Here is a 25,288-nt window from a genome sequence, read left to right on the forward strand (position 1 = left end):
TTTGAGCCATATATGCAGAGCTCTACAACAGACCCTGCACATCATTCACAGGACGGCAGCCTAAAACACCATCCAGTTCCTCAGTTGCGGCTTTCTGTCACTCCAATTATTATTGTCCTTATTTTTTTGTACTCTGCCAGAATTTGTATTTTTTTTTTATTTTTTTTTTATTTTTAACTTCTAAAGGCACTGCACCTGGGGCAAGTATTTAATATACTCGGATATTTCTAACTGTAACCAATAACTGTTTCTGTATATCAACTTCACTCCATGCTTCTACTAAAACTTTAATTTCTTTGTGATCCCACAAGGCACTTGAGATTCAATCGTCTGACATACTGTATCTGATGTGTGTTTTGATGCGAATATGTAGTTGCATATGTGCCCAAAACCGGCACACTGTAGAGCCCTGCAGAGGGAGACATATACACACAGAGACGCACGGACAGCAACAGAGACAGACTCACAGACTCAGCTGTTTCCAGCGCTGAAAGAAGTCCTGAGAGGACATCTCTGTGGGCTGGAAGAACTTGTTGATGGTGATGGGCAGCTTGAGGGTCAAATTCTGTAGAGCACCCCCATACCTACAGAGAGGGAGGAGTGAGGGTTAAAAGATACACTGAATCATTGTGATATATTATATTTCCGTATATATGTATGTAATGTTTAATTGCCTTGGCAACACTGCAAATGTGTTAGTCATGCCAATGAAGCATCTTAAATTGAAACTGAATTGAGAGACACAGACACAGAGACATAAGAAACAAAAGAAAGTTTACAAACGAGAGGAGGCCATTCGACCCATCATGCTCGTTTGGTGTCCATTAATAACTGATCCTATCCAGTCTGATTTTAAATGTTCCCAAATTTTCAGCTTCTACCACAACGCTGGGGAGTTTGTTCCAGATTGCAACAACTCTCTGTGTGAAGAAGTGTCTCCTGTTTTCCTGTTTTGAATGCCTTGAAGCCCAGTTTCCATTTGTGTCCCCCAGGTGCGTGTGTCCCTGCTGATCTGGAAAAGCTCCTCTGGTTTGATGTGGTCGATGCCATTCATGATTTTGAAGACTTGAATCATGTCCCCACGTAGTCTCCTCTGTTCCAGGGTGAAAAGGTTCAGTTCCCTCAGTCTCTCTGAGTAGGACATTCCCTTCAGACCTGGAATAAACGTGGTTGCTCTGCTCTGAATTGCCTCTAGAGCAGCGATATCTTTCTTGAAGTTTGTGCCCAGAACTGCACACAGTATCCAGATGAGGTCTAACTAGCGCATTGAACAGTCTTAACATTACTTCCCTTATTTTAAATTCTACACTTTTCACAATATACCCTAACATTGTTAGCCTTTTTTTATTGCTTTTTATTGCTTGTTTGGATGGAGAAAATGAGGAAGTCCACATAGACTCATGCATTTCTCATGCATTACTTAATCTAGTTCTATTCCTCCCATAGTGTAATTATAGTGAACATTTTTGTTACCTGCATGTATTACCTTGCACTTGTTCACATTGAATTTCATCGGCAAGGTGTAGGCCCACAACTGAATATTATCTGAGTCCCTTTGAATAGCCTGTGCTGCCGAGATTGTATCTGCTGAGCCACCTATTTTAGTATCATCTGCAAATTTTACAAGTTTGCTAACAATCCCAGAGTCCAGATCATAAAAATAGATTAGAAAAAGCAAAGGCCCTAGTACTGATCTCTGTGGAACTCCACTAACAACCTCACTCCAGTTAGAAGCAACTCCTCTAATCGACACCCTCTGGTTCCTACACATCGACCAGTTCATAATCCATCTACTTACATTACCCTGAATGCCTACAGCTTCCAATTTGAGGATCAGTCTTTGGTGTGGAACCTTATCAAAAGCTTTTTGAAAATCTAAGTATATCATATCATATGCTTTCACATGATCTACAGCTGCAGATGCATGTTCAAACTCCAATAAATTAGTAAGACATGATCTGCCTCATCTAAACCAAGTTGACTATCTCTAAGAATATGGTTTTCATTAAGATCCTCCTCTATTTTATGTCTAATTTTCTCCAAAATTCTATAGGTGATGCAGGTGAAACTGATTGGTCTGTAATTTCCTGGCTCAGTTTTGTCCCCTTTCTTGTGGAAAGAGACACAGAGACACAGAGACAGTACCTGAGACGGATGTTGAGCAGGGGGGCATCGGTGAAGTCAGACAGACACTCGATGTTGAGGACCTGCTGCACCTGCGCCCCCCCCTCCACCTGCGGCTCCACAGGCTTCGTCTGCACATTCAGCTGTGGACGCAGTCAAGGACCAGACACTGACTGACAGACTGATACACTACTACTACTACTACTACTACTACTACTACTACTACTACTACTACTGCTACTGCTACTGCTGCTTCTACAATTACTAATACTACTGGAAGTGCTACAGCAACTACTATACTACTACTATTACTACTACTATTACAGCTACTCCTACTACAACTGCTGCTGCTGCTGCCACTCGCTGCAGGTGGCTGTAGGAGGATATGAGTGTGCAGCTCCCCAGGGCAGCTGACCACAGTGCTGAAGCCCATGAACTGGACTGAAGTCTTATTGCCATAGAACAGGTACATCCTCCCTGAGAGAGAGAGCGGGAAGAGAGTGAGATTCTTAATATAGTATATATTAAAACACTGATAAAACATAAAAACTACACTGACAGATAGAGAAGGAGAGGGAAGAGAGAGACAGAGAGACAGAGAGAAAGAGAAGAGCTTTGGAAAGGGAGGGGGCAGCTGTTCATGTTGTTATTCTCTTAGGTGTGTGGGGGGGGCTTTAACCCATTCCCTACTAGAGATGTCTCGAGGTCTTGGTCTCAAGGCCAACTTTTAAGTCTTGTCATTGTAGCGATCTCAGCACATGAATCATTCATATTTAATTAAAATATAAAGATTATGTATCTGTTTTTGCAACAACAACAAAAACATTTTTCCCCCTGGAAATGTGTGGTTATGTCAATATACAAAAAAACACCCTTGCAAGTATTTTGAGTAACATATTGTAAATTGGAAAACATAAATATGGTGGCCCTGAAGTGCAACTGCAGAAAAAATAAAGCAGCGGCTGTGACATTTGGAACCACTGAAAAAATAAAGCAGCAGCTGCAACATTTTCAGAAGCAATTACGGAAAGGGAGTGTACATTGTAAAATATATTTGACTTATGCCATTGGACAGCAAGCAAGCAAGTCACGTCGGCCAAGCCTGCTTCTCCGGAAGAGTCAACAGAATTTGAGAAAGGGGCGCCAACTGCGGAGTGCCCAAAGCCTAAACACAAGTGTTAAGTATTCATATTAACATTTTTGTGATCTTCTGCTCTCTATCCACTTTGTGATGACATATTAATAGAGTTAGGGTTGTCCTAAAATAAATTAGAAATGAATGAAAGCTAAGGGTAACACTAATTTACCTAAACATGTATATTTTCTTATGGAATTACTTAGTATTTACTCGTTTTTTTTTACTGCTACACATTTTATTGTTACAGTTATTAATTTACTGTAGAAACTTTATTTTCTGTTAACTGTATTTGAAAGATTTTGCATTTATAAAAGTAAAGTAGTCCTGATCCAATGTAAATTACAATGTATGGTCACGCATAATTGGGGCAGTCTACAGATTTGAGAACAATTCTAAAAGATAGAACAACAATCATTAATAAAATAAAAAATGGAGGCGGCATTGCTGAGAGCAATATATGACATCAGATGTTGATGTTTATATAAAATAGATACTTTTCTAACAACTTTATTGTCTAAATGGGTTCATTTACACTACTGTTCAGAAATTTGGGGTCACTTAGACATTTCTTTGTATTAGAAAGAAAAGCATTTTTTGCCAATTAAAATAACATCAAATTGATCAGAAATACAGTGTAGACATTGTTAATGTTGTAAACGTCTATTGTAGCTGGAATCGTCTGATTTGTAATGGAATATCCACATAGGCGTACAGAGGCCCATTATCAGCAACCATCAGTCCTGTGTTCCAATGGCACGTTGTGTTTGCTAATCCAGGTTTATAATTTTAAAAGACTAATTGATCATTAGAAAACCTTTTTGCAATTATATTAGCACAGCTGAAAACTGTTGTGCTGATTTAAGAAGCAATAAAACTGGCCTTCTTTAGACTAGTATCTGGAGCATCATCAATTGTGGGTTTGATTAGGCTCAAAATTTCCAGAAATAAAGAACTTTCTTCTGAAACTCGTCAGTCTATTCTTGTTCTGAGAAATGAAGGCTGTTCCATGCAAGAAATTGCCAAGAAACTGAAGATCTTGAACAACGCTATGTACTACTCCCTTCACAGAACAGCGTAAACTGGCTCTAACCAGAATAGAAAGAGGAGTGGGAGGCCCTGGTGCACAACTGGGCAAGAGGACAAATACATTAGAGTATCTAGTTTCAGAAACAGATGCCTCACAGGTCCTCAGCTGGCAGCTTCATTAAATAGTACCCGCAAAACACCGGTCTCAATGTCAACAGTGAAGAGGTGACTCCGGGATGCTGGCCTTCTAGGCAGAGTTGCAGAGAAAAAGACATATCTCAGACGGGCCAATAAAAAGAAAAGATATTGTACAGAACACTACAGACGGGACACAGTTTTAAAGTGAAAGCTAAGCAGAAAAGTACATTCAGTATACACCAATCAGCCATAACATTATGACCACTGACAGGTGAAGTGAATAACACTGATAATCTCACTATCATGGCACCTGTCAGTGGGTGGGATATATTAGGCAGCAAGTGAACATTTTGTCCTCAAAGTTGATGTGTTAGAAGCAGGAAAAATGGGCAAGCGTAAGGATCTGAGCGACTTTGACAAGGGCCAAATTGTGATGGCTAGACGACTGGGTCAGAGCATCTCCAAAACTGTAGCTCTTGTGGGGTGTTCCCGGTCTGCAATGGTCAGTACCTATCAAAAGTGGTCCAAAGAAGGGAAAGTGGTGAACCGGCGACAGGGTCATCGGCGGCCAAGGCTCATTGATGCACGTGGGGAGCGAAGGCTGGCCTGTGTTGTCCGATCTAACAGACGAGCTACTGTAGCTCAAATTACTGAAAAAGTGAATGCTGGTTCTGATAGAAAGGTGTCAGAACACACAGTGCATTGCAGTTTGTTGCGTATGGGGCTGCGTAGCCGCAGACCACTCAGGGTGCCCATGCAGACCCCTGCCCACTGCCGAAAGTGCCTACAATGGGCATGTGAGCATCAGAACTGGACAACGGAGCAATGGAAGAAGGTGGCCTGGTCTGATGAATCACAAGTTCAAGGTGTTGACTTGGCCTCCAAATTCCCCAGATCTCAATCCAATCGAGCATCTGTGGGATGTGCTGAACAAACAAGTCCGATCCATGGAGGCCCCACCTCGCAACTTACAGGACTTAAAGGATCTGTTGCTAACGTCTTGGTGCCAGATACCACAGCACACCTTCAGAGGTGTAGTGGAGTCCATGCCTCGTTGGATCAGGGCTGTTTTGGCGGCAAAAGGGGGACCTACACAATATTAGGCAGGTGGTCATAATGTTATGGCTGATCGGTATAAAACACGTGTAAAATTAAGTTAGAGAGGCAATGCAAAAGTCCTTTATAAAATAAAAACACTATTCATTAAATTAATTATTTATTAATGTTTCCTAGATTTTTTGGAGTTATTCATATTTGTTAAAGCCTTCTCTCTAATTGTGCATTTCCCAAATTAGCTCATGCTCTTGGCTATTAAAGCAGTAATACTGTCAACTGCTCCTTCTGATGGAATTGTTAAACGATGTTTCCTGTAGGGCTTAACAATAATAATAAAAATATATGATTCATGTTTTCAATAATGCACTGTCACAATGCTTTACTTCAGATTGGTCCAAATGACTACCATTGCTCAGTATTTGAAACCTGTACTACAGTATGCATTTTTGATGTCCTTCCAAATGAAACACACCCATGGCAACACTCTCCGATGACAGATGACACTATTTCATTAGTTGAAGCCTCCCCTAATGACTACTCTTACTGCCAGAAGGCCCGTGCAACAGGCCGTGGTGGGGGGCTAGCCACCATCTACCGCACAGACCTGCGCCTGTCTTCTAAGCCATTAGACAGCTTCACATCTTTTGAAATTCACCAGGTAGCATTTAGGCTTAATCCACCTCTTCAGCTTATACTGTAGCTATTTATAGGCCACCAGGCCCCTATTCCTTTTTTATGACCGAATTTAGCAATCTCTTATCTGACTTAGCCATACACTATGATAAACTCATTATTTTGGGGGAGTTTAACATACATATATACACATTAAAGACGACCCCCTCACTGTTAGTTTCTTGTCCCTATTGGAGTCTATAGGCTTCACTCAGCATGTGTCAGGACCCACACATCGTCACAATCACACACTAGATCTAGTTATTACCCGTGGGGTAGAGATTCACAACCTAATAATATCACCCCAAAACCAGACGATTTCCGACCACTGCCTTATTACATTTGAGCTGCCTGGAGTAGAATCAGACACACAGGAGAGGAATATAGGAACTCGCTGCCTAAATCCCACTGCTATTCATAAATTCACTACTATGTTGCCAAATGCTAGCTTTATCAAAATAGGATCTGTAGATGAATTATTAAATAATTTCAACAATACACTAAGCACTGCTTTAGATACAGTAGCCCCATTAAGGACACGACAAATTAAACCAACAAAACACTCACCATGGTTTGACGAACACACTCGCTCACTTAAAACAGAATGCCGTAGATGTGAGCGTAAATGGAGAGAAACAAAACTAGAGGTCTTCCACATGGCATGGAATGACAGTATAATAAGATACAAGCAGGCCCTGTCCTCTGCTAGGTCTCCCTAATACTCCAATTTAATAGAGACGCATAAGAATAACCCGCATTTTCTTTTTAATACAATAGCAACACTTGGCGACAGCAGGTAAAGCCTCCAGAGGTTATCCCCCCAAATTTCACCTGTAGTGACTTCATGGATCATTTCAATAGCAAAGTTAACGGCATTAGAAAACAGATAGAACAGGAAACATACACAGATACTATAGCCGACACATGCAGTCCTTCACAGCCCCTGCCTACCTTGGACTTGTTAAACGTAGTAAATCACCAGGAATTGGTCTCCTTAATTACTAAAATGAAAACAACAACCTGTGCACTAGACCCTATACCCACTAAACTGCCATTATTAATGTTTCTTTATCTTCAGGATCTGTTCCTGAATCGTTCAAAATAGCTGTAATTAAACCATTTCTTAAGAAATCCAGTGCCGACCCAAACCAACGTAAACACTATCGACCTTTCTCAAACCTTCCCTTCATTTCTAAGGTTCTAGAGAAAGTAGTTGCAAACCAATTGCAAGATTTTTTAACCGATAACCATCTTTATCAATCCAATCAGGCTTCCTGTTCAGGCCATAGTACAGAAATGGCCCTGTTAAAAGTACTGAATGACATGTTTCAGTCCTCCGACTTAGGGCACGCCAGTGTTATTATTTTATTAGACTTAAGTGTGGCTTTTGACACAATCGACCACAAAATCTTGATACACCGCTTAGAAAACCGTATTGGCTTATCTCACAATGTGCTGTCATGGTTTAAATCATATCTGTCAAACAGACTCCAATATGTACAGATTAACGAGAACCACTCAAATTTAACTGAGGTTAAGTACGGAGTCCCACAGGGCTCAGTCCTCGGACCTATACTTTTTTCATTGTACACGCTCCCTTTAGGTGATATCATTCGACGACATAATATTAACTTTCACAGTTACGCAGATGACACACAATTATATCTGTCAGTAAATACTAATAATACCATAGACCTAGAAAAACTAATTTGTCTGAGATTAAAACATGGATGACAATTTTCTTATGCTTAATTATGACAAAACAGAAGTCCTAATTTTAGGAGACAAAAATCGAACTGTTCATCATGTACTAACAAAACTGAGTAATGATAACTTTAACTTCTCCCCTAAGGAGATGGCATGAAACCTGGGTGTCATCTGTGATCATAATCTATCCTTTGAATCACATATTCAGAATGTGTCGAGATCTTCCTTCCTCCAGCTTAGAAACATTGCTAGACTAAGACAATTCCTCTCGTTACAGGACACTGAGAAATTGATACACGCATTTGTTACATCTAGATTGGATTACTGTAATGCCATTCTGTCAGGCAGCACAAACAGAGCTATTTCTGCACTTAGTTAGTCCAAAATGCTGCTGCAAGAATTCTAACTAAAACAAAAAAACATGAACACATCACTTCAGTATTGGCTTCTCTTCACTGGCTGCCTGTTCACTACAGGATAGACTTTAAAGTACTCTTATTAACATTTAAAACACTAAGGGACTGGCACCTCCCTACTTAAAAGACCTAATTATCGAATACACTCCAGGTCGGCCACTGAGATCACAGGAAGCCGTTTACATAGTGCTCCCTAAAACTGCCCCCTCTGAGTGTCCAACAAGGCACCTCATCCCCCAGCATGGAAGTCTGATGAGGCACAACCCAAACTAGAGGCACCTCATCACAGAGGGTCAACGGGGCATCCACACCCAAGGTCTGACGAGCCATCGCAACCCAATGTCTGTTGATGGTCCAACCCCCCCCACCCCCGATGGCCAGCGTGAGGCCTCCTCCAGAGGGAAGAGCACAGCCAGCAGCACCGATAAAGAACTTTCTGATCTCCTTGATGCTGTAATAACCATACTGCCTAGAGGGGAGGCAACCATTAGGCCTAGGCCCTAAGCCGTGGACCCCCAGAGATTCATTTTCTCCTACATGCCATCCATAGGAGTTTTTTTGTTTTTCTCTCCTCCGTGCCTACATGGTTTATTTACTTAAATGTTCACTCACTTTATTCTAGATCATGTAAAATGTTTACGGGTCTATATTTTATTTTGCAATACGTTTGTTGTATGTTTTACCAGTCTGTAAAGCACTCTGTGGTTACCCTGCGAAGGGCACTATACAAATAAAAATTGATTGATTGATTTATTGATTGATTTCAGGCATTTGAAAACATGACAAATACAGATTCCATGTTATATAAATGCCTGTTTATTACTTAATCAAATAAGGCTTGTAAATAAAACAAAACAGTAACCGATAGATAAGGTTAGATCTAGCTATGTGGAGTAACCTACATGATAATAAACTACCTAACTTTCACTCATTTCTAATTTATTTTAGGACAGCCCTAACTCTATTAATATGTCATCACAAAGTGGATAGAGAGCAGAAGATCACAAAAATGTTAATATGAATACTTACCACTTGTGTTTAGGCTTTGGGCACTCCGCAGTTGGCGCCCCTTTCTCAAAATCTGTTGACTCTTCCAGAGAAGCAGGCTTGGCCGGTGTGACTTGCTTGCATGCTGTCCAATGGCATAAGTCAAATATATTTTACAATGTACCCTCCCTTTCCGTAATTGCTTCTGAAAATGTTGCAGCTGCTGCTTTATTTTTTCAGTGGTTCCAAATGTCGCAGGGCTGCTACTGTAAATGTTTCACAAGGTCGTTTATTTTTTCAGCAGCTGCACTTCAGGGCCACAATACATAAAGGCTATCTAAAGCCAAATCAATGAGCTGAGCTTAACGGGATTGCATCTTCTTCGGGTTTGCTGATCAACCCCACTTCCATCACAAGCCAGCAACAATATGAATACTCCTTAAATCATGCTTTGTAGCACAATTTCACTATTTCACTTATTCATTTATTTATTGTTATTGGAGACTCCCGATGTAGTCTAACAATGTATGTATTATTCTTTATACCAGAGATTCTCAAAACAATTTGACCCAGGGACCCCTTTGTCGCCCAGGTGCTGAGGGGAAATAGTTGTGAGAGTAGGGGGGGTGGAGTTGAGACAGTAAAAACTTGTGAGAGCGAGGGCAGAGGGGGGTGATGGTAAAAACTTGGGAAAGCCGGGGGGGGTTGAGACGGTAAAAACTTGTGCGGGGGAGTCGTGATGGAAGAGACTTGGACCCAGATAAACATTTACCTTACAAAACATTATTCAAACTAGTAGAGTATGTAGGATACAATTTTAATTTGTTTAATCGAGGTAGTCATTATGATATCAACATTGATTTACAATATCCTACAGGACATTTTCGGCATGGTGTTCAAATTATTATGGATGATGGATTTAATTCACTAGTCTTTAATATTGAACTGTCAAATTCCCTCCCATTGCATTTCAATGCTTCATCTTCAATTATATATTTTACTTTCATGTAACAGTCATCTATATAGGACACTTACTGACAATATGACTTAAAATATATGCCATCATGGAATTTGGTACCAGTGCGCTCCACTTAGAACAGATCTGCATTAAACATACCTCCTTTACTAGCGTACTGAAAAAGCACCTGTCTTTTTGCTTTTTCTTCTGATGACACAAAAAAGGAGGAATTACTTTGGTTTAAACTGACTTTTTTTAAACTGTCCATTCCTTTAAAAAATTACATTTTCTCAATTCCAAGCAGCACTTTTGCTAATTAGATAAATGTATGCAGTGCTAAATGTAAAACGACATACATCTGTTAAAAAAGACAATCAAAACAAAGTGTAACTAATCTTGTGTTAATTGTGCCTTTTCCCCCACATTTATTATTTAAGTATTTATTTATATTGTTTTATAAATCTCTGTTTTTGAATAAATATAACTAAATCTTAAATCTGTATTTTGCTAAATAAATATTTTATTTTGAAATATTTGTATTCATTTAGATCTTAAATCTTTGCTAGCTAAATATTTAATTCAAAATCTAAAATCTGGGGTTAGCAAAATACATTTTTAGCTAATATGCAAATAAGTCCCGCCCATCTGTGGTACGTCAGCCTTATCAGTCAACTGGGGGCTAACCACACAAATAAGATTTAGAATTTGTATTACTTTAAAATGAAAATAAAATTATTTAAGCTAAACATTTACTTAAAAGCAAACTATTTACTAAGTTAAGTTAAAGTTAAATATTTAGCCAAAGTTATTTTTCAAAACTGAGATTTAGCATTTATTGAAGAATTTACTGTGTATGTTATAAAATTTAAATCTTTACAAATGTGGAAAAAAGGCTTAATTATTTCTAAAATCTGGAAAAACACACACATTTTTATTAAATCTGTAAAAAAAAAATCCATGTTTTTTTTTACATTGGGCAGCCCACAATTACTAACCGTATGATGCTCTCAGAAGCCAGGAAAGCAAGGGAGAGCAAGGTAGAGAGAGAAAGCTAGCAAATGTCCTGGGTGAAGGACACATCCTGTGTGAAGAAGTCTGATTTATTTATTTATTAATTTCACTTAAAAATATTGCAACTATTGATTTAATCACTACCTATTTAGTGGTTTTAAATATATCTGATGTATTTTTTATGTATTTAATTATTATTATTTTACTGTTGTTTTTGTTTAAATTTGGCAACAGTGCTCCCATTTGTCATGCCAATTAGGAACCTCTGACATTTGAAATTTGAGAAAAGAGAGATTGACATGGAGAGGGAGAGAATAAAAAGGGGAGCAAGGGAGAGTGGGAGGGAAAGTTGGAGGAAAGCTGCTCTTACCCAGGTTCTGTCGATACTCAGACTTGATACCAATCTGAAGCAGCTGATTCTCAAACAGAACACCATTGTTCTTGCACACAAACCTGAGTGAGAGAGAGAGGGTCAGTCAGTGTGTCTGTCTGTCAGTCAGTCAGTCAGTCAGTGTATCAATTTGTCAGTCAGTCTTACTTGTTCAGCAGGTCATCTGATTCAGGAAGAGGAGGAGCTGGTTCTTCACTGCTCACTGTGGAGGGAGCAGAACTGAGAGAGAGAGAGAGAGAGAAAGAGAGAGAGAGAGAGAGAGAGACTGTTAGTACAAACTGAAAGTATGTATAAGTATAGTATAAGCCCCTGTATTACAGCCCCAGTACTGGTCTGTGTTCATTTTTACTGGCGTGTATTAGAGTGCAGTGCCTGTGTGTGCAGCAGATTGTACTCAACACAGCAGCTACACATACTATCACACACACAAACACTAATACAGACACACTGAAACACACACACACTGAAACACTAAAACACACTCACTGCAGCATTAAAATACAAACACACCATCTAACAGTAAAGCACACACTCACTGTATAACACACACACACTTCAACATTAATGCTCACACACACTGCCACTCTAAAACAAAAACACACATACATACTGCAGCACTATCACACATACACATCCCAGCTCTAACACATACAATTACACAGAGCATACCAACCTTTACTTCACTACACTATATTACACTGTACTCGAACTCAACCTTCTGTGACTCAGACTCAACCATTCCGTGACTTTTGATTACTACTGAATTTAAAATTTAATTGCATCTATTATTCCTTTCCAAAGTATGAGGATAAATAAATATCAAATACTACAAATATCAGAATGTTGTTGTGTGGAGAAACACTCTTCCTGTTTACAAGCAGCAGCAACAAAACTTGGTCCCGCATCCAATTGAAACCAAACTGCAGTTAAACATGCAGATCAGAGACGGATTGGTGGCAAGACATGACCAGTCATTCTGATGTGTGCACTTTCTTTTACATAACGAATTGTATTTTTCAAAGATATACCAAAGTAAAAAGAAAAGAAAAAAAAAATAAAAAAAATGACAATACATATTATTGTGTTCTTATGCGATAGACCTTTAACTAGTGTTATGGTCCCTGTCTAGCACCTCCACTGTTCCCCAACAGAGGTCGTCATTGCCTCTTTCTTACTAGTCTCCTCTCCCACTTCCCCACATACAATCATTCAATCATCACAACAATCACCAATTTTACTTACCACGCACCTGCTTCCCATTATCCAGGTCCTCTTCTTCCATATTTAAAACCCTCCCTGGCCCTCACTAATTGTAAAGTTTTGTTCCTACGACCTCCTTTTGTTCTTTGTTACCCCAACTTCTGGATTTGCTTTTGAAACACCTGTCTGCCTGATATTCTGAACCTTTGCATGTGTACCTCGACCACGCCTTTTTGCCTTAACTTCGTTTGCTCTGTCTTGCCGGTACATGGACCGTTTCTGACCTCTACTCCTCACCCCGCACCTGGGTCTTCTACTACACTGTGCACTCGAGCTCCACAGCCATGACAGCCCGTGATAACTAGAGTGTACAAACTGGAGTTTTTATCCTCTTTAACCCTTTACACTCTACCCTTGATGAACTGCATTTATTTCCCTGTGTGTCTGTGTAAACAAGGTCACTGTCTCATGGCCTTGCTGTGCTATGGTACTGTGCCATAGTGCAACCCTGATACCCAGAGGAACAGAGTCTGATAAGAACCAGTTTTCTCCAGCAATTTGGGCTTGATACATTGTACAAACCCCCCTTATATTAAACATTACATGCCTTACATTTTCCCCCGGTTTACCCATATATGGGTTTTCCTAATGAGTTGTCAGGCAGAAACTAAACTTGCACTCATCACGGGACAGACATGTGGGTCCTGTTATCTTTCTCTCCTGTCTGGTCTGCATAAAAGTGCCTGTAGTTTGTAACTTCTCTAAGACTGTTCTTGAGATTGCCTCTTGAACCTCTTCCTTTGCAGCTGCTTGTAATAAAAACCTTTGATTGGAAATATATATCTCTCTCTGGATTTCTACGACTCTTCAAACCTATTTTCACTATTATTTTCCTCTATTTATGTGTGTGCATCTCCTTCATAGTTTGTGCTATATGCATCTTTAATCAAATGTGTGCTCTTTCATATTATAGAGGGCTATTCAGCTTTGCCACGTACACTCTGATAAATAGCTGATTTCACAAGCCTGCAGCTCAACATTTTGTGTGTGTGTGTGTGTGTGTGTCATTAAAAAAAAGTAACTCTTCCCCAACTACTTAAGTAGGACATTGATACCGAATCAAGGATTATATGGTGTGTGCAAAAAAACAATCAGCTGTCATACTACAGTTGAGTTAAGGATAAGTGGGACTGTGCAAAGAAATGAATGTCAGATATTCGAATCAGAGTCTCCTTAGGCTAACTTACAGTGATAACAATCGCCGCCGCTCTTCCTCCGATTATAGTTTGTGGCTTTACTAATTTTACCACAAATGCCACATTGTTCAAATCAAGTGCCGGAGAAAACTGAAGAAAAGCTGGGAACAACAGGCATCTTTCACGTGTACATCCAGAGCTGGAAGTGCTTTCAGATCACGACTTATATTTTTAAAGTATAACAAGAAGGCCAAAAGGGGTTAACTGAAGAAAAACACATTGCTATTATTATTTATTATTTGGCTCATCCAAGGCTTAAAGGACTCCTCACTTTCTCCATCCAAAGCAATAAAAGGAAGCAATAAAAGAGGCAAACAAAATGCTGGGTATATTGTCAAAAGTGTAGAATTTAAAACAAGGGAGGTAATGTTAAGACTGTACAATGCACAAGTTAGACCTCATATGGAATACTGTGTACAGTTCTCAGCACCACAAGAAAGATATCGCTGCTCTAGAGGAAGTTCAGAGGAGAGCAACCAGACTTATTCCAGGTTTGAAGGGAATGTCCTACTCGGAGAGACTGAGGGAACTGAACCTTTTCACCCTGAAACAGAGAAGACTACTTGGGGATTTGATTCAAGTCTTCAAAATCATGAAGGGCACTGACAACATCAAACCAGAGGAGCTTTTCCAGATCAGAAGGGACACATGGACCCAGGGACACAAATGGAAATTGGGCTTCAAGGCATTCAAGACAGAAAACCGGAGACACTTCTTCACACAGAGAGTTGTTACAATCTGGAACAAACTCCCCAGCGGTGTGGCTGAATGTGAAAACTTGGGAACATTTAAGAATGGACTGGACGGGATCCTTGGATCACTTAGTTATTAATGGACACCAAACAAGCACGATGGGTCGAACAGCCTCCTCTCGTTTGTAAACTTTCTTATGTTTTCAAGCACTAAAATACAATGTGATATATAATATTATATAATTGTATAATAATATACAACACTGTGCAGGGTTACTACCAATAATTTTTAGTTTGTATAAAAAATTAACTTTTGATTACTTTTATTAACTAGTGTTAAGTATATAATTAGGACAATTGACAGTGGAAATGGTCTCTTACATACTTTAGATTTGTATTTAATATTGATAATGTTAAGATACATAAACAAACAATACAGAGAAATGGAAAAACAGACCAACTAAGCTTTAATCTTTGTAATCTAGGGTTTCTAAGAATCATAAGTTAAATTCAACTTCAAATTTGAATCTAGAAAATCAAGGAATTGGACTCAGGCTATGGTGACTCGGACTCAAACTATGGTGACTCGACTACAAGTTTGCCATTTATATACAAACCTGCACTATACTGCAATGTACAGGAAGATACAATACTTTACTGTACCAGCGCATAAGCAGTGCATTACACTACAGAGGGAATAGCCACAGTATACTGAAGTGTACTGTGCTTCTCAACCTTTTTTTACCAGGGTCCGGCCTGTTGCCTTCCTAAATAACTCCATACAATAATGGAGACGGCGCGCTTTCCTATTTTGTGCACTAGGCGCAGGTAGGCTGCTGTGAGTGTGCGCTGCTGCATCAGCTTGAGTAAGTTCTGCATCTCTGAGTTTTTTTGGCGTATTTATTAGTTGTTCATAAGAATAAGTTCTTCCAAGAATCAGTTTGCTACATATATAGGCTGTGACATATTATATTTCATATTATGCGAACACACATGGCTATATATACACAGGACAGATTTAAGCAACACAAACGTGCACTTTTAATACTGGAACACAGTTTAATTATCTCACAGAGAAATAATAATGGAACATATCACAAGGATACACTTTTATATCTCCCTGTATCTTATTTTTGGAAATGCTCTGCTCAAAAAAGAATAGAAACTAGATTAAATGGCAGCAAATATCTGGAACTTATGTTATGTACTTTATTATTCTTATTTTAACAACTACCATGTCAAGTTGTGTAATATGTTTAATAAATATTTTTTTAAATATGTCCAAATATGTTTCTACTTTTGAAAATCTGGTCATCTTAAAAAGTGGTCATTTTCAATGTTTCTCATTATCTAGCCTACACATTTAGTTATATTTCCATAGCTTACTTATTCAAACTCATGTTTGTAGTTTGTGGATACAATCTGATTTCATATTCTATCAAAGCTTACATGTCTCAGCATAGGCTATTTTCTCCAACAGCCCAACCTCTATACAAAATAAGTTATAGGGATTAGGTTTCTCTTATCTCTGGGCTGGGGTATTTTAATTAAAAAAATTATAGGTTAAATAAGCTCAATTGTGTAATTGTGTTTTTTTTTGTGCATAATATGAATGTTATAGGCATGGTATTAACTGATACTGATACTGAAACTAACCAAAGTGGACACAGCGCTGTAATTTTATTAGACTTAAAACATGTTCTGGCCACATGAAGTTCTATTTAATCTAAACTCAATGAGTTTGACACTCCTGTTATAGACACAAGTTTTTCAATCCAGGGGTGAATTTCAGACAAGGACACTTGAAGTGCCATTGCTAAAATAAAAACACTTTGATCTAGTGCCACTCTCTACTACAGTAGTATTTCTCTTAAGAGCTTGTGTACCAACATCATTATGTTCAGTAATTAGTTCAGCTCACGGACTGGAAGTGCTTTACTATGAGTGGTGAGTAGGACATAATTAAATTGCCTTCAAAGGTAGAAAATAATTGACTTATTTATTTTTACCTTGAACAATATATATATTTTTAAATGTTTACACGGACCGGAAAAGAGGCTGTCACGGTCAGGTGAGAACCACGGTACTATAGTACTATATGCAAAACTAAACTATACTGCCTTGTACTGTTCAATACATTACTATACTGTACCACACTACACTATAGAGTGAGGGATAAAAGTATTTGATCCCCTGCTGATTTTGTACATTTGCCCACTGACAAAGAAATGATCAGTCTATAATTTTAATGGTAGGTGTATTTTAGCAGTGAGAGACAGAATAACAACAAAAAAATCCAGAAAAATGCATTTCAAATAAGTTATAAATTGATTTGCATGTTAATGAGGGAAATAAGTATTTGACCCCTTCGACTTAGTACTTGGTGGCAAAACCCTTGTTGGCAATCACAGAGGTCAGACGTTTCTTGTAGTTGGCCACCAGGTTTGCACACATCTCAGGAGGGATTTTGTCCCACTCCTCTTTGCAGATCCTCTCCAAGTCATTAAGGTTTCGTGGCTGACGTTTGGCAACTCGAACCTTCAGCTCCCTCCACAGATTTTCTATGGGATTAAGGTCTGGAGACTGGCTAGGCCACTCCAGGACCTTAATGTGCTTCTTCTTGAGCCACTCCTTTAATGCCTTGGCTGTGTGTTTTGGGTCATTGTCATGCTGGAATACCCATCCACGACCCATTTTCAATGCCCTGGCTGAGGGAAGGAGGTTCTCACCCAAGATTTGATGGTACATGGCCCCGTCCATCGTCCCTTTGATGCGGTGCAGTTGTCCTGTCCCCTTAGCAGAAAAACACCCCCAAAGCATAATGTTTCCACCTCCATGTTTGACAGTGGGGATGGTGTTCTTGGGGTCATTCCTCCTCCTCCAAACACAGTGAGTTGAGTTGATGCCAAAGAGCTCGATTTTGGTCTCATCTGACCACAACACTTTCACCCAGTTCTCCTCTGAATCATTCAGATGTTCATTGGCAAACTTCAGACGGGCCTGTACATGTGCTTTCTTGAGCAGGGGGACCTTGCGGGCGCTTCACGGCATAGTGTGTTACCAATTGTTTTCTTGGTGACTATGGTCCCAGCTGCCTTGAGATCATTAACAAGATCCTCCTGTGTAGTTCTGGGCTGATTCCTCACCGTTCTCATGATCATTGAAACTCCACGAGCTGAGATCTTGCATGGAGCCCCAGACCGAGGGAGACTGACAGTTATTTTGTGTTTCTTCCATTTGCGAATAATCGCACCAACTGTTGTCACCTTCTCACCAAGCTGCTTGGCGATGGTCTTGTAGCCCATTCCAGGCTTGTGTAGGTCTACAATCTTGTCCCTGACATCCTTGGACAGCTCTTTGGTCTTGGCCATGGTGGAGAGTTTGGAATCTGATTGATTGATTGCTTCTGTGGACAAGTGTCTTTTATACAGGTAACGAGCTGAGATTAGGAGCACTCCCTTAAAGAGTATACCTGTATAAAAGACACCTGGGAGCCTGAAATCTTGCTGATTGATAGGGGATCAAATACTTATTTCCCTCATTAACATGCAAATCAATGTATAACTTTTTTGTAATGCGTTTTTCTGGATTTTTCTGTTGTTATTCTGTCTCTCACTGTTAAAATACACCTACCATTACCATACGAAACTGCACTGTAAAATACTGTACAATACTACTACATAAAAAACAGAACTATACTTCACTGTACTAGAGTACTAATATATTCAAACCTGCACTATTCTGAACTGTACAATACAATACTAAGCTGTAGATTATACTGTGCTATTCTACCTTCTCTGTCCTATGCCACTATACTACACTAGACTGCACCACATGCCAGCATTATGAGAGCAATCAGCAGTCTGCCCGTGTTTGAAATATCTGTTGTGCGAAGGGGCGTTACAATATATCACTGTTATGCTCAAACATATATTATTATTTGTTGGGAGAAAACAAATAAAATTAAATTAAAAAGGATAAGTGATTTCTACTGTTGCCCTTTGACCTTGTGCAAATTTGTGCGGCCCATTTTGACAGGAAAGAGCACTAATTAGCTCCACTCTCCCTTACTCTGAGTCTCCAGCCGCGTCCACCAATAGGGACTCAGAGCTCTCAGTGGGCGGGTCCAGGTCTCTGGCATCATCCAATGAGGAGCAAGGAAGACAGGCGAAAGGAGGGAAACGGGAGAGGGGGCAGAGAGAAAAAGAGAGAGAGAAAGGAAAGGAGAGACAAGGAAGGGTGAGGAAAAGGAAAGAGAGGGAGAGAGAAAGAGAAAGAGAGAGATCGAATCACAACACAGCAAAGATGGAAAAGACAGGCAGACGAGAAGAGACCCCAAAGATAAAACTAAAAAACTAGAATAATAAACAGACATAAAGGAGAAAATTTAAGAAAGGGGAGACTAAAAAGACAGAGAAGCAAAGAAAAACATCCACACACACAGATAGCAAAGTGACGGATCGAGCTCTGGACTGAGAGTTTGAGTGAATGGAGAGACAGTCGAGCCAGACCCCCTGATAACAGCCTGTGAACTGACAGTGTTTAAAGAGACTCTGCCCCAGACCCCCTGATAACAGCCTGTAAACTCAATGTTTAAAGACAGCTATCCCAGATCCTAAACACTTTATTTTAAAGATCAAAAATATTCAGTGCAATCAAAACTAAAAACAGAGAATAACTAAATTAATAAAAAATGTAAAAAGAGGATTAAAATCAGAGATTTCTCCTTATTAAAAATAAATTGATTAAAAACTGCTGCTATTTGTGGACTCTGACCTCTCACCTCAGGAAGCTGTCTTCCGTGACCCCAGAGGAAGGGGCAGGGGATCCTGTCTCAGAGAAGACATCAACCAATAGGCTGCCGGCGCTGGGAGTAGCAGAGCCAATAGATGGAGCCGCTCGGAGACCCAGGAGATCGGCTGAGGGTGAGGGAGTGGACTAAATGAGAGAGAGGGAGGAGAGGGGGAGGGGGAAAATGAGAGACAGAGAGAGAGGCGAGTGAGACACCATTTAATACAGACACACAGGTAGTACTATTACCCTCACTTTTTCATTCTCTTCTTCCCCCCCTCCCCGTTTCTCTCCCCTATATCTCACTCTCCCTCCCTCACCTTCTACCTCTCTCCAACCTCATCTCCACCGCCCTCATCTCCCTCACCTCCACCTCTCTCTCTCAATTTAATTTCAATTCAATTTAATTCAAGGTGCTTTATTGGAATGACAAGCAGATTTGCAGTGTTGCCAAAGCAATCACAATGTTTAATAAATATATTACAGGACAACAACAAAAAATAAAAATGTAAATTATAAATAAAATCTTATTATACATAAGCATACATTTTATCAAACAGAACTAAAAAGATAATACATCATGTGCAGAGTGTCACATTGTGCCCCTCAGGCCTTGGCAGGTAGTAACGTGTGTCCCTTCCCCAGGAGGACAGCTATTTTTTGGTGTTTTTAATTACAGAAAAAATAGGAAGGGTATTTATTATTTTATTGAAGAAAATGTCCCTTATTTGAACGTATCCATTGCCTTCCCTCTCTCTAACCTCTCATCTCCCTCCCTCCCTCTAAGCTCTCTCTCTCTCTCACTCACAGCATTGGAGGTGGCAGTTGCTGAGCTGTCGGTGCCCCTCTCCCCTCCTCCGGCTCCCATGGCTCCAGTCATTCCTACGCCTCCCCCTCCTCCGTTCAGCTCTCCCACTCCCTCCCTCTTGCCCTCCTCCAGCTCAGGCACGGACACCGCACCTGGCCCCTTCTTCTTCTTCAGCTTGGCCAGGATGGACGACTCCCTTTCTGGGAAGGGCGGCATCTCCTCCAGCACTGTGGCCTGAGAGGGAGAGAGATGGTAAATTAGTCAATGTGTCAGTCAGTTAGTCAGGGCCCCAGTTAGGCAGTCGTGTGTGTCAGTATCTCTGTGTTTACCAGCACGTCAGTAGAGGCGATGGAGGACAGCTTCAGGTACTCCACGGCCCTCTGCTGCAGCTCCACATCAGAGTTGCGGACCTGGGAGTCACAGCGCAACACGTCCTGGATGGTAGGCTTGGTCTCTGGGAACAGGTTGATGAATTTGATATAGGCAGAGAGCAGTAGGGCACGTGTGGGTACTGAGCACAGGTGGAACTTGGAGTGCAGTAGGTTGAACTGCACCAGGGGGCTAGGGAGAGAGAGAGGGAGAGGGGGTGGTAAAACAGGGCTGACTCACTAACTGTGACTATGGAGCACCGTTTGTGCCAAAAGCGTTCGTCTGTCAATTTGGTAGTTCATTGGGAAATTCAATCGTAATTTATTCATTTGTCCAATTCATGTGTCAATTAATCCATAATTACATTGATCAGCTATGTAATTAATGTGGCCATTCATTAATATAAACAGACAAACTTCCAAACAAACCGATGAACTTCCAGACAACCAGACCAATTTCCATGCAAACTTACAAATGAAACTTCCAGACAACCAGACCAACTTCCAAACAAACTTACAGACAAACCAATGAACTTCCAGACCAACAGACCAACTGTCAATCATGCACTGTGCCAAACCCACTTCAGTCTTTCTAGCCAATAGGAGCAGACATGCCTATTTTAACCAATAAAGCTCCAGTCTCACATAAAATGGCTTCAGCCAATGATGTTTATTAGAAAACGTTTCTCTGTCTCTTACCTTGATCCACGTTTTTTTTTTCCCCTCATTAGAAAATCTGCGCTATGAATCCAAATCACTCATGAGAAATCCATCAGACTATAAAATCGTACTTACAGTCTTTACTCCGTGATAATAGATATTATTTATTTCAAAATAGATTGGATCCTTGATCGCAGGGGCTGTGCCAGCCTCTTCTCAGTGGGGGGCTGAGGTGGGCTTGACATTATATTGGGGGGCTTCTCTTTACACCTTGTTGGCACACATATGTATTTCTTTATTTAACTGCACCCTAAAAATTGAAAGCTCTTCAGCGGTTCTATTTAGAACTTTTGGGTTCTTCATGAGTTTATTTTCATTAAAGGGTTCACGAGGTCATAAACACAAGGGATTATTTAAGAAACCTTTTTCATCATGATTGCGGTTGATTTAAGATACATTTAAGGTTCTTTAGGGACCCATTTTTGCAAGGAACCTTGGTAAAAGGTTCTACAGTATCAACCCCGGGATCCCTAAAAGGTTCTTATTAGAACCTTTACTTCTTAGAGTGTAAAACATACATACAGAAAGATACAGAAAGATTTTGGTTTTAAACTTTACTGATTGCAAATCATTGCAATATTAGCTAATTACTTTAAGTCAGATAATGTACTGTATTTTATTAAATATGTTCACACGAAAATAAATGAAAGAATACATACTAAAGACAAATAAACAACACACTAACACTAAACACCTTGCCCTAGCCAATCGAACACGTATATTCATTTAAATACAAATGAACCTAATCAAAACACATACAATTTGACAGTCTGTTAAAATGCCAAAAGAATCTTCTCTTAACCAAACAAATTAACAATTAATACAAAAACACCAAGAACTTCAACCTTGGCATATGTCATATAGATTATGCTAATTGTATTACGAGCAGTAAGTATTCAGCTGTCAGTGAGTGTTGCCGACTCGCTGTTATCATTCAAATATACAGATGTTTGGGTCAACACCACACTGTACACTGTCCATAATAATTATAATAATAATAATAATAATAATAATAATAATAATAATAATAATAATATAAAATACAGTTTGACCTTTGCGCTGGGGGGCTAAGACACATTTTGGGGTAGCTGTAGCCCCTGCAAGCCCCACCTCCCAGAGTCGAAACTGCTCGAAGCTCTCTATGAATTCAACTTTTATAATCTGTAGCTCATCTAAACAAAAAGTTAAGTATGTACACTACTGTTCAGAAGTTTGTGGTCACTTAGAAATGTCATTGTTCTCCATGAAAACATACATGAAATAAGTTTGAATAGGAAATATAGCAAAATTAATAGGAAATATAGTCATTGACAAGGTTAGAAATAATGATTTTTAATTGAAATAATAATTGTGTCCTTTGCATTTGTCAAATAATCCTCCATTTGCAGCAATTACAGCCTTGCAGAACTTTTCCATTCTTGTTGTCAATTTGTGGAGGTAATCTGAAGCGATTTCACCCCATGCTTCCTGAACCACCTCCCACAAGTTGGATTGGCTAGATGGGCACTTCTTATGGACCATACGGTCAAGCTGCTCCCACAACAGCTCAATAAGGTTGAGATCTGGTGACTGTGCTGGCCACTCCATTATAGACAGAATACCAGCTGACTGCTTCTTCCCTAAATAGTTCTTGCATAGTTTGGAGCTGTGCTTTGGGTCATTGTCCTGTTGTAGGAGGAAATTGGCTCCAATCAAGCGCCGTCCACAGGGTATAGCATGGCGTTGCAAAATGGAGTGATATCCTTCCTTCTTCAAGATCCCTTTTACCCTGTACAAATCTCCCACTTTACCACCACCAAAGCACCCCCAGACCATCACATTGCCTCCACTATGCTTGACAGATGGCGTCAAGTACTCCTCCAGCATCTTTTCATTTGGTCTGTGTCTCACAAATGTTCTTCTGTATGTATTCAGAGAAGACACGGGTCACTGTAACCAGTCAAGTAATTATATTCACTTGATAATAAATGCTTTAGGTAAGTGTTTAGTACAGACACATGGAACAATACCCACGAGTTTAAAACTTTTTCTATGTTTTAATATTTCAAAGCCTTTTTTCATAGACAAAAAGAAAATAAACGTAATACATTTGTCACTTATTTTGACAGTATTTTAAAAATGTGTTATGCTCCATGTACAATATATAGTGATTAAAATTACTTATTTTACTCTATGTAAAGCTGTGGATAAGCCTTGCCTATTCTAACAATTAATCTTCTCATTAACGAGCCTATGTTAATGGTGATTTTAATTTCCACACAGTTACAGAGAAACAAGAAATGCCCTTTCTAATAAACTGCAACATTGTTGGCTGAAACTGTTTTATGTGAGCCCTAAGTTTTATTGGTTCAAATAGGCGTGTCTGCTCCAATTGGCTAGAATGACTGAAGTGGGTTTGGCACAGTGCATGACTGACAGTTGGTCTGTTCATCTGGAAGTTCATTGGTTTGTCTGCAAATTTGTATGGAATTTGATCTGTTTGTCTGGAAGTTTGTCTGTTTATATTAATGAACAGCCACATTAATTACATAGTTGATCAATGTAATTACAGATTAATTGACACACAAATTGGACAAATTAATAAATTACTTGACAGATTCATGGATTAATTTACTACTTAATCCAAACTGCCGGCTGAATTGCCAAATTGATGAATTTCCGAATGAATTTCCCAATGAACTAATAAATTGACGGATGAACACTTTTGGCACAAACGGCACTCCATATGTGACTGACTAACACACTGACCAAGTGACTGACCATGTGACACACTGCCTGGCTGACCCAATGACTGATACAAATACCGAATGACAAACTGACCTGGATCGTGGGTCTCCAGCTATCAGGTTGCCAAACTCCCCCAGGATGTACCCCCCCACCTTCACCATGTTCTCATGACACGCAGGTGCCTGAAGAGCCTGGAGAGAGAGAGGGAGAGCGAGGCAGGATCACTATTGATGACCATCTGGATGATAAAGTACCCCACCTCCTCACTAACACACACTCTGACACCCACCTCAAAGACGGTCTTGGCGGCATAGCCCTGCACGTCGTCTCTGTTGATGACGATCTGGATGACGCGGTACCATACCTCCTCGCTCACGTAGTCCCCGGCAATGCGGATCAGGTTCAGGATGGTGTCTACGTACCAGGAGTAGTCCACTGCATACTTCTCTGCCAGGATTGCCACCTTCAGCACCTGTGGGGCCAGGGGGAGGTTAAATACAAAATCTACATTTACTGTCTGACATACATACAGATATTGAGACACAGACACATTACAAATACTGAGATTCAGACACCCACTGAGACACAGAGACTGAGACAGAGACACCCAGGATACTAGGCGTAAAATGGTATGTGTATTCATATTGAACTGTTCGGTACAGGGTCCACGGTGCATGGCTCAGTACGCACTACGGACCGAACAATACATTAATCATATATTATAACTAGGAAAATATATTTAATTGTAAAAAAAATATTATTGCATAAACAAATTGCGTATAAATTAACGTGAGAAAAAAATTCACATATTACGGTGGCTTGTTGAGGACATGATGAAAAAAATTATAATTATAATAATAACTAGAAGTTGCTGGCAACATTTGAGGCCTCCAGGTGCTTGCAGTCAAGAAATGTATGGTTTCAGAGTCATAACAACATTAATCAGATGAAGATAAATGTTGACAACATTTTTTGCTTAAATATTTTGGTAAGCAGAGTATTCCATATATATTCATATTCATGTATTTATTAAAAAAAAACTTGTATTCTTGTTTCTTATGAATCACATTTAATTATATTTTATAGTTTCACTTTCGGTTTC

The 25,288-nt window shown here is 39.7% G+C and overlaps 1 protein-coding gene across 4 annotated transcripts in view; it reads right to left on the reverse strand.

The window, feature by feature from the left end:
* ap2a1 (adaptor related protein complex 2 subunit alpha 1) overlaps positions 1-25,288 on the reverse strand; it is an 82,122-nt gene that overhangs the window by 17,194 nt on the left and 39,640 nt on the right. For 2 of the 4 annotated variants that reach the window (XM_066708715.1, XM_066708712.1), the window contains exons 9-19: positions 24,476-24,658; positions 24,280-24,377; positions 20,701-20,932; positions 20,372-20,605; positions 19,556-19,710; positions 18,844-18,906; positions 11,772-11,843; positions 11,604-11,686; positions 2,511-2,601; positions 2,146-2,268; positions 468-584 (exon numbers count right to left, since the gene is read on the reverse strand). In XM_066708715.1, the coding sequence (XP_066564812.1) occupies positions 468-584; positions 2,146-2,268; positions 2,511-2,601; positions 11,604-11,686; positions 11,772-11,843; positions 18,844-18,906; positions 19,556-19,710; positions 20,372-20,605; positions 20,701-20,932; positions 24,280-24,377; positions 24,476-24,658 (1,451 nt within the window). The remainder of the gene's footprint in view (positions 1-467; positions 585-2,145; positions 2,269-2,510; positions 2,602-11,603; positions 11,687-11,771; positions 11,844-18,843; positions 18,907-19,555; positions 19,711-20,371; positions 20,606-20,700; positions 20,933-24,279; positions 24,378-24,475; positions 24,659-25,288) is intronic. The other 2 variants (XM_066708716.1, XM_066708713.1) reach the window with 1 other exon arrangement.

This window comes from Amia ocellicauda, chromosome 7, assembly GCF_036373705.1.
Source record: "Amia ocellicauda isolate fAmiCal2 chromosome 7, fAmiCal2.hap1, whole genome shotgun sequence".
In the NCBI taxonomy this organism is placed as follows: Eukaryota; Metazoa; Chordata; class Actinopteri; order Amiiformes; family Amiidae; genus Amia; species Amia ocellicauda.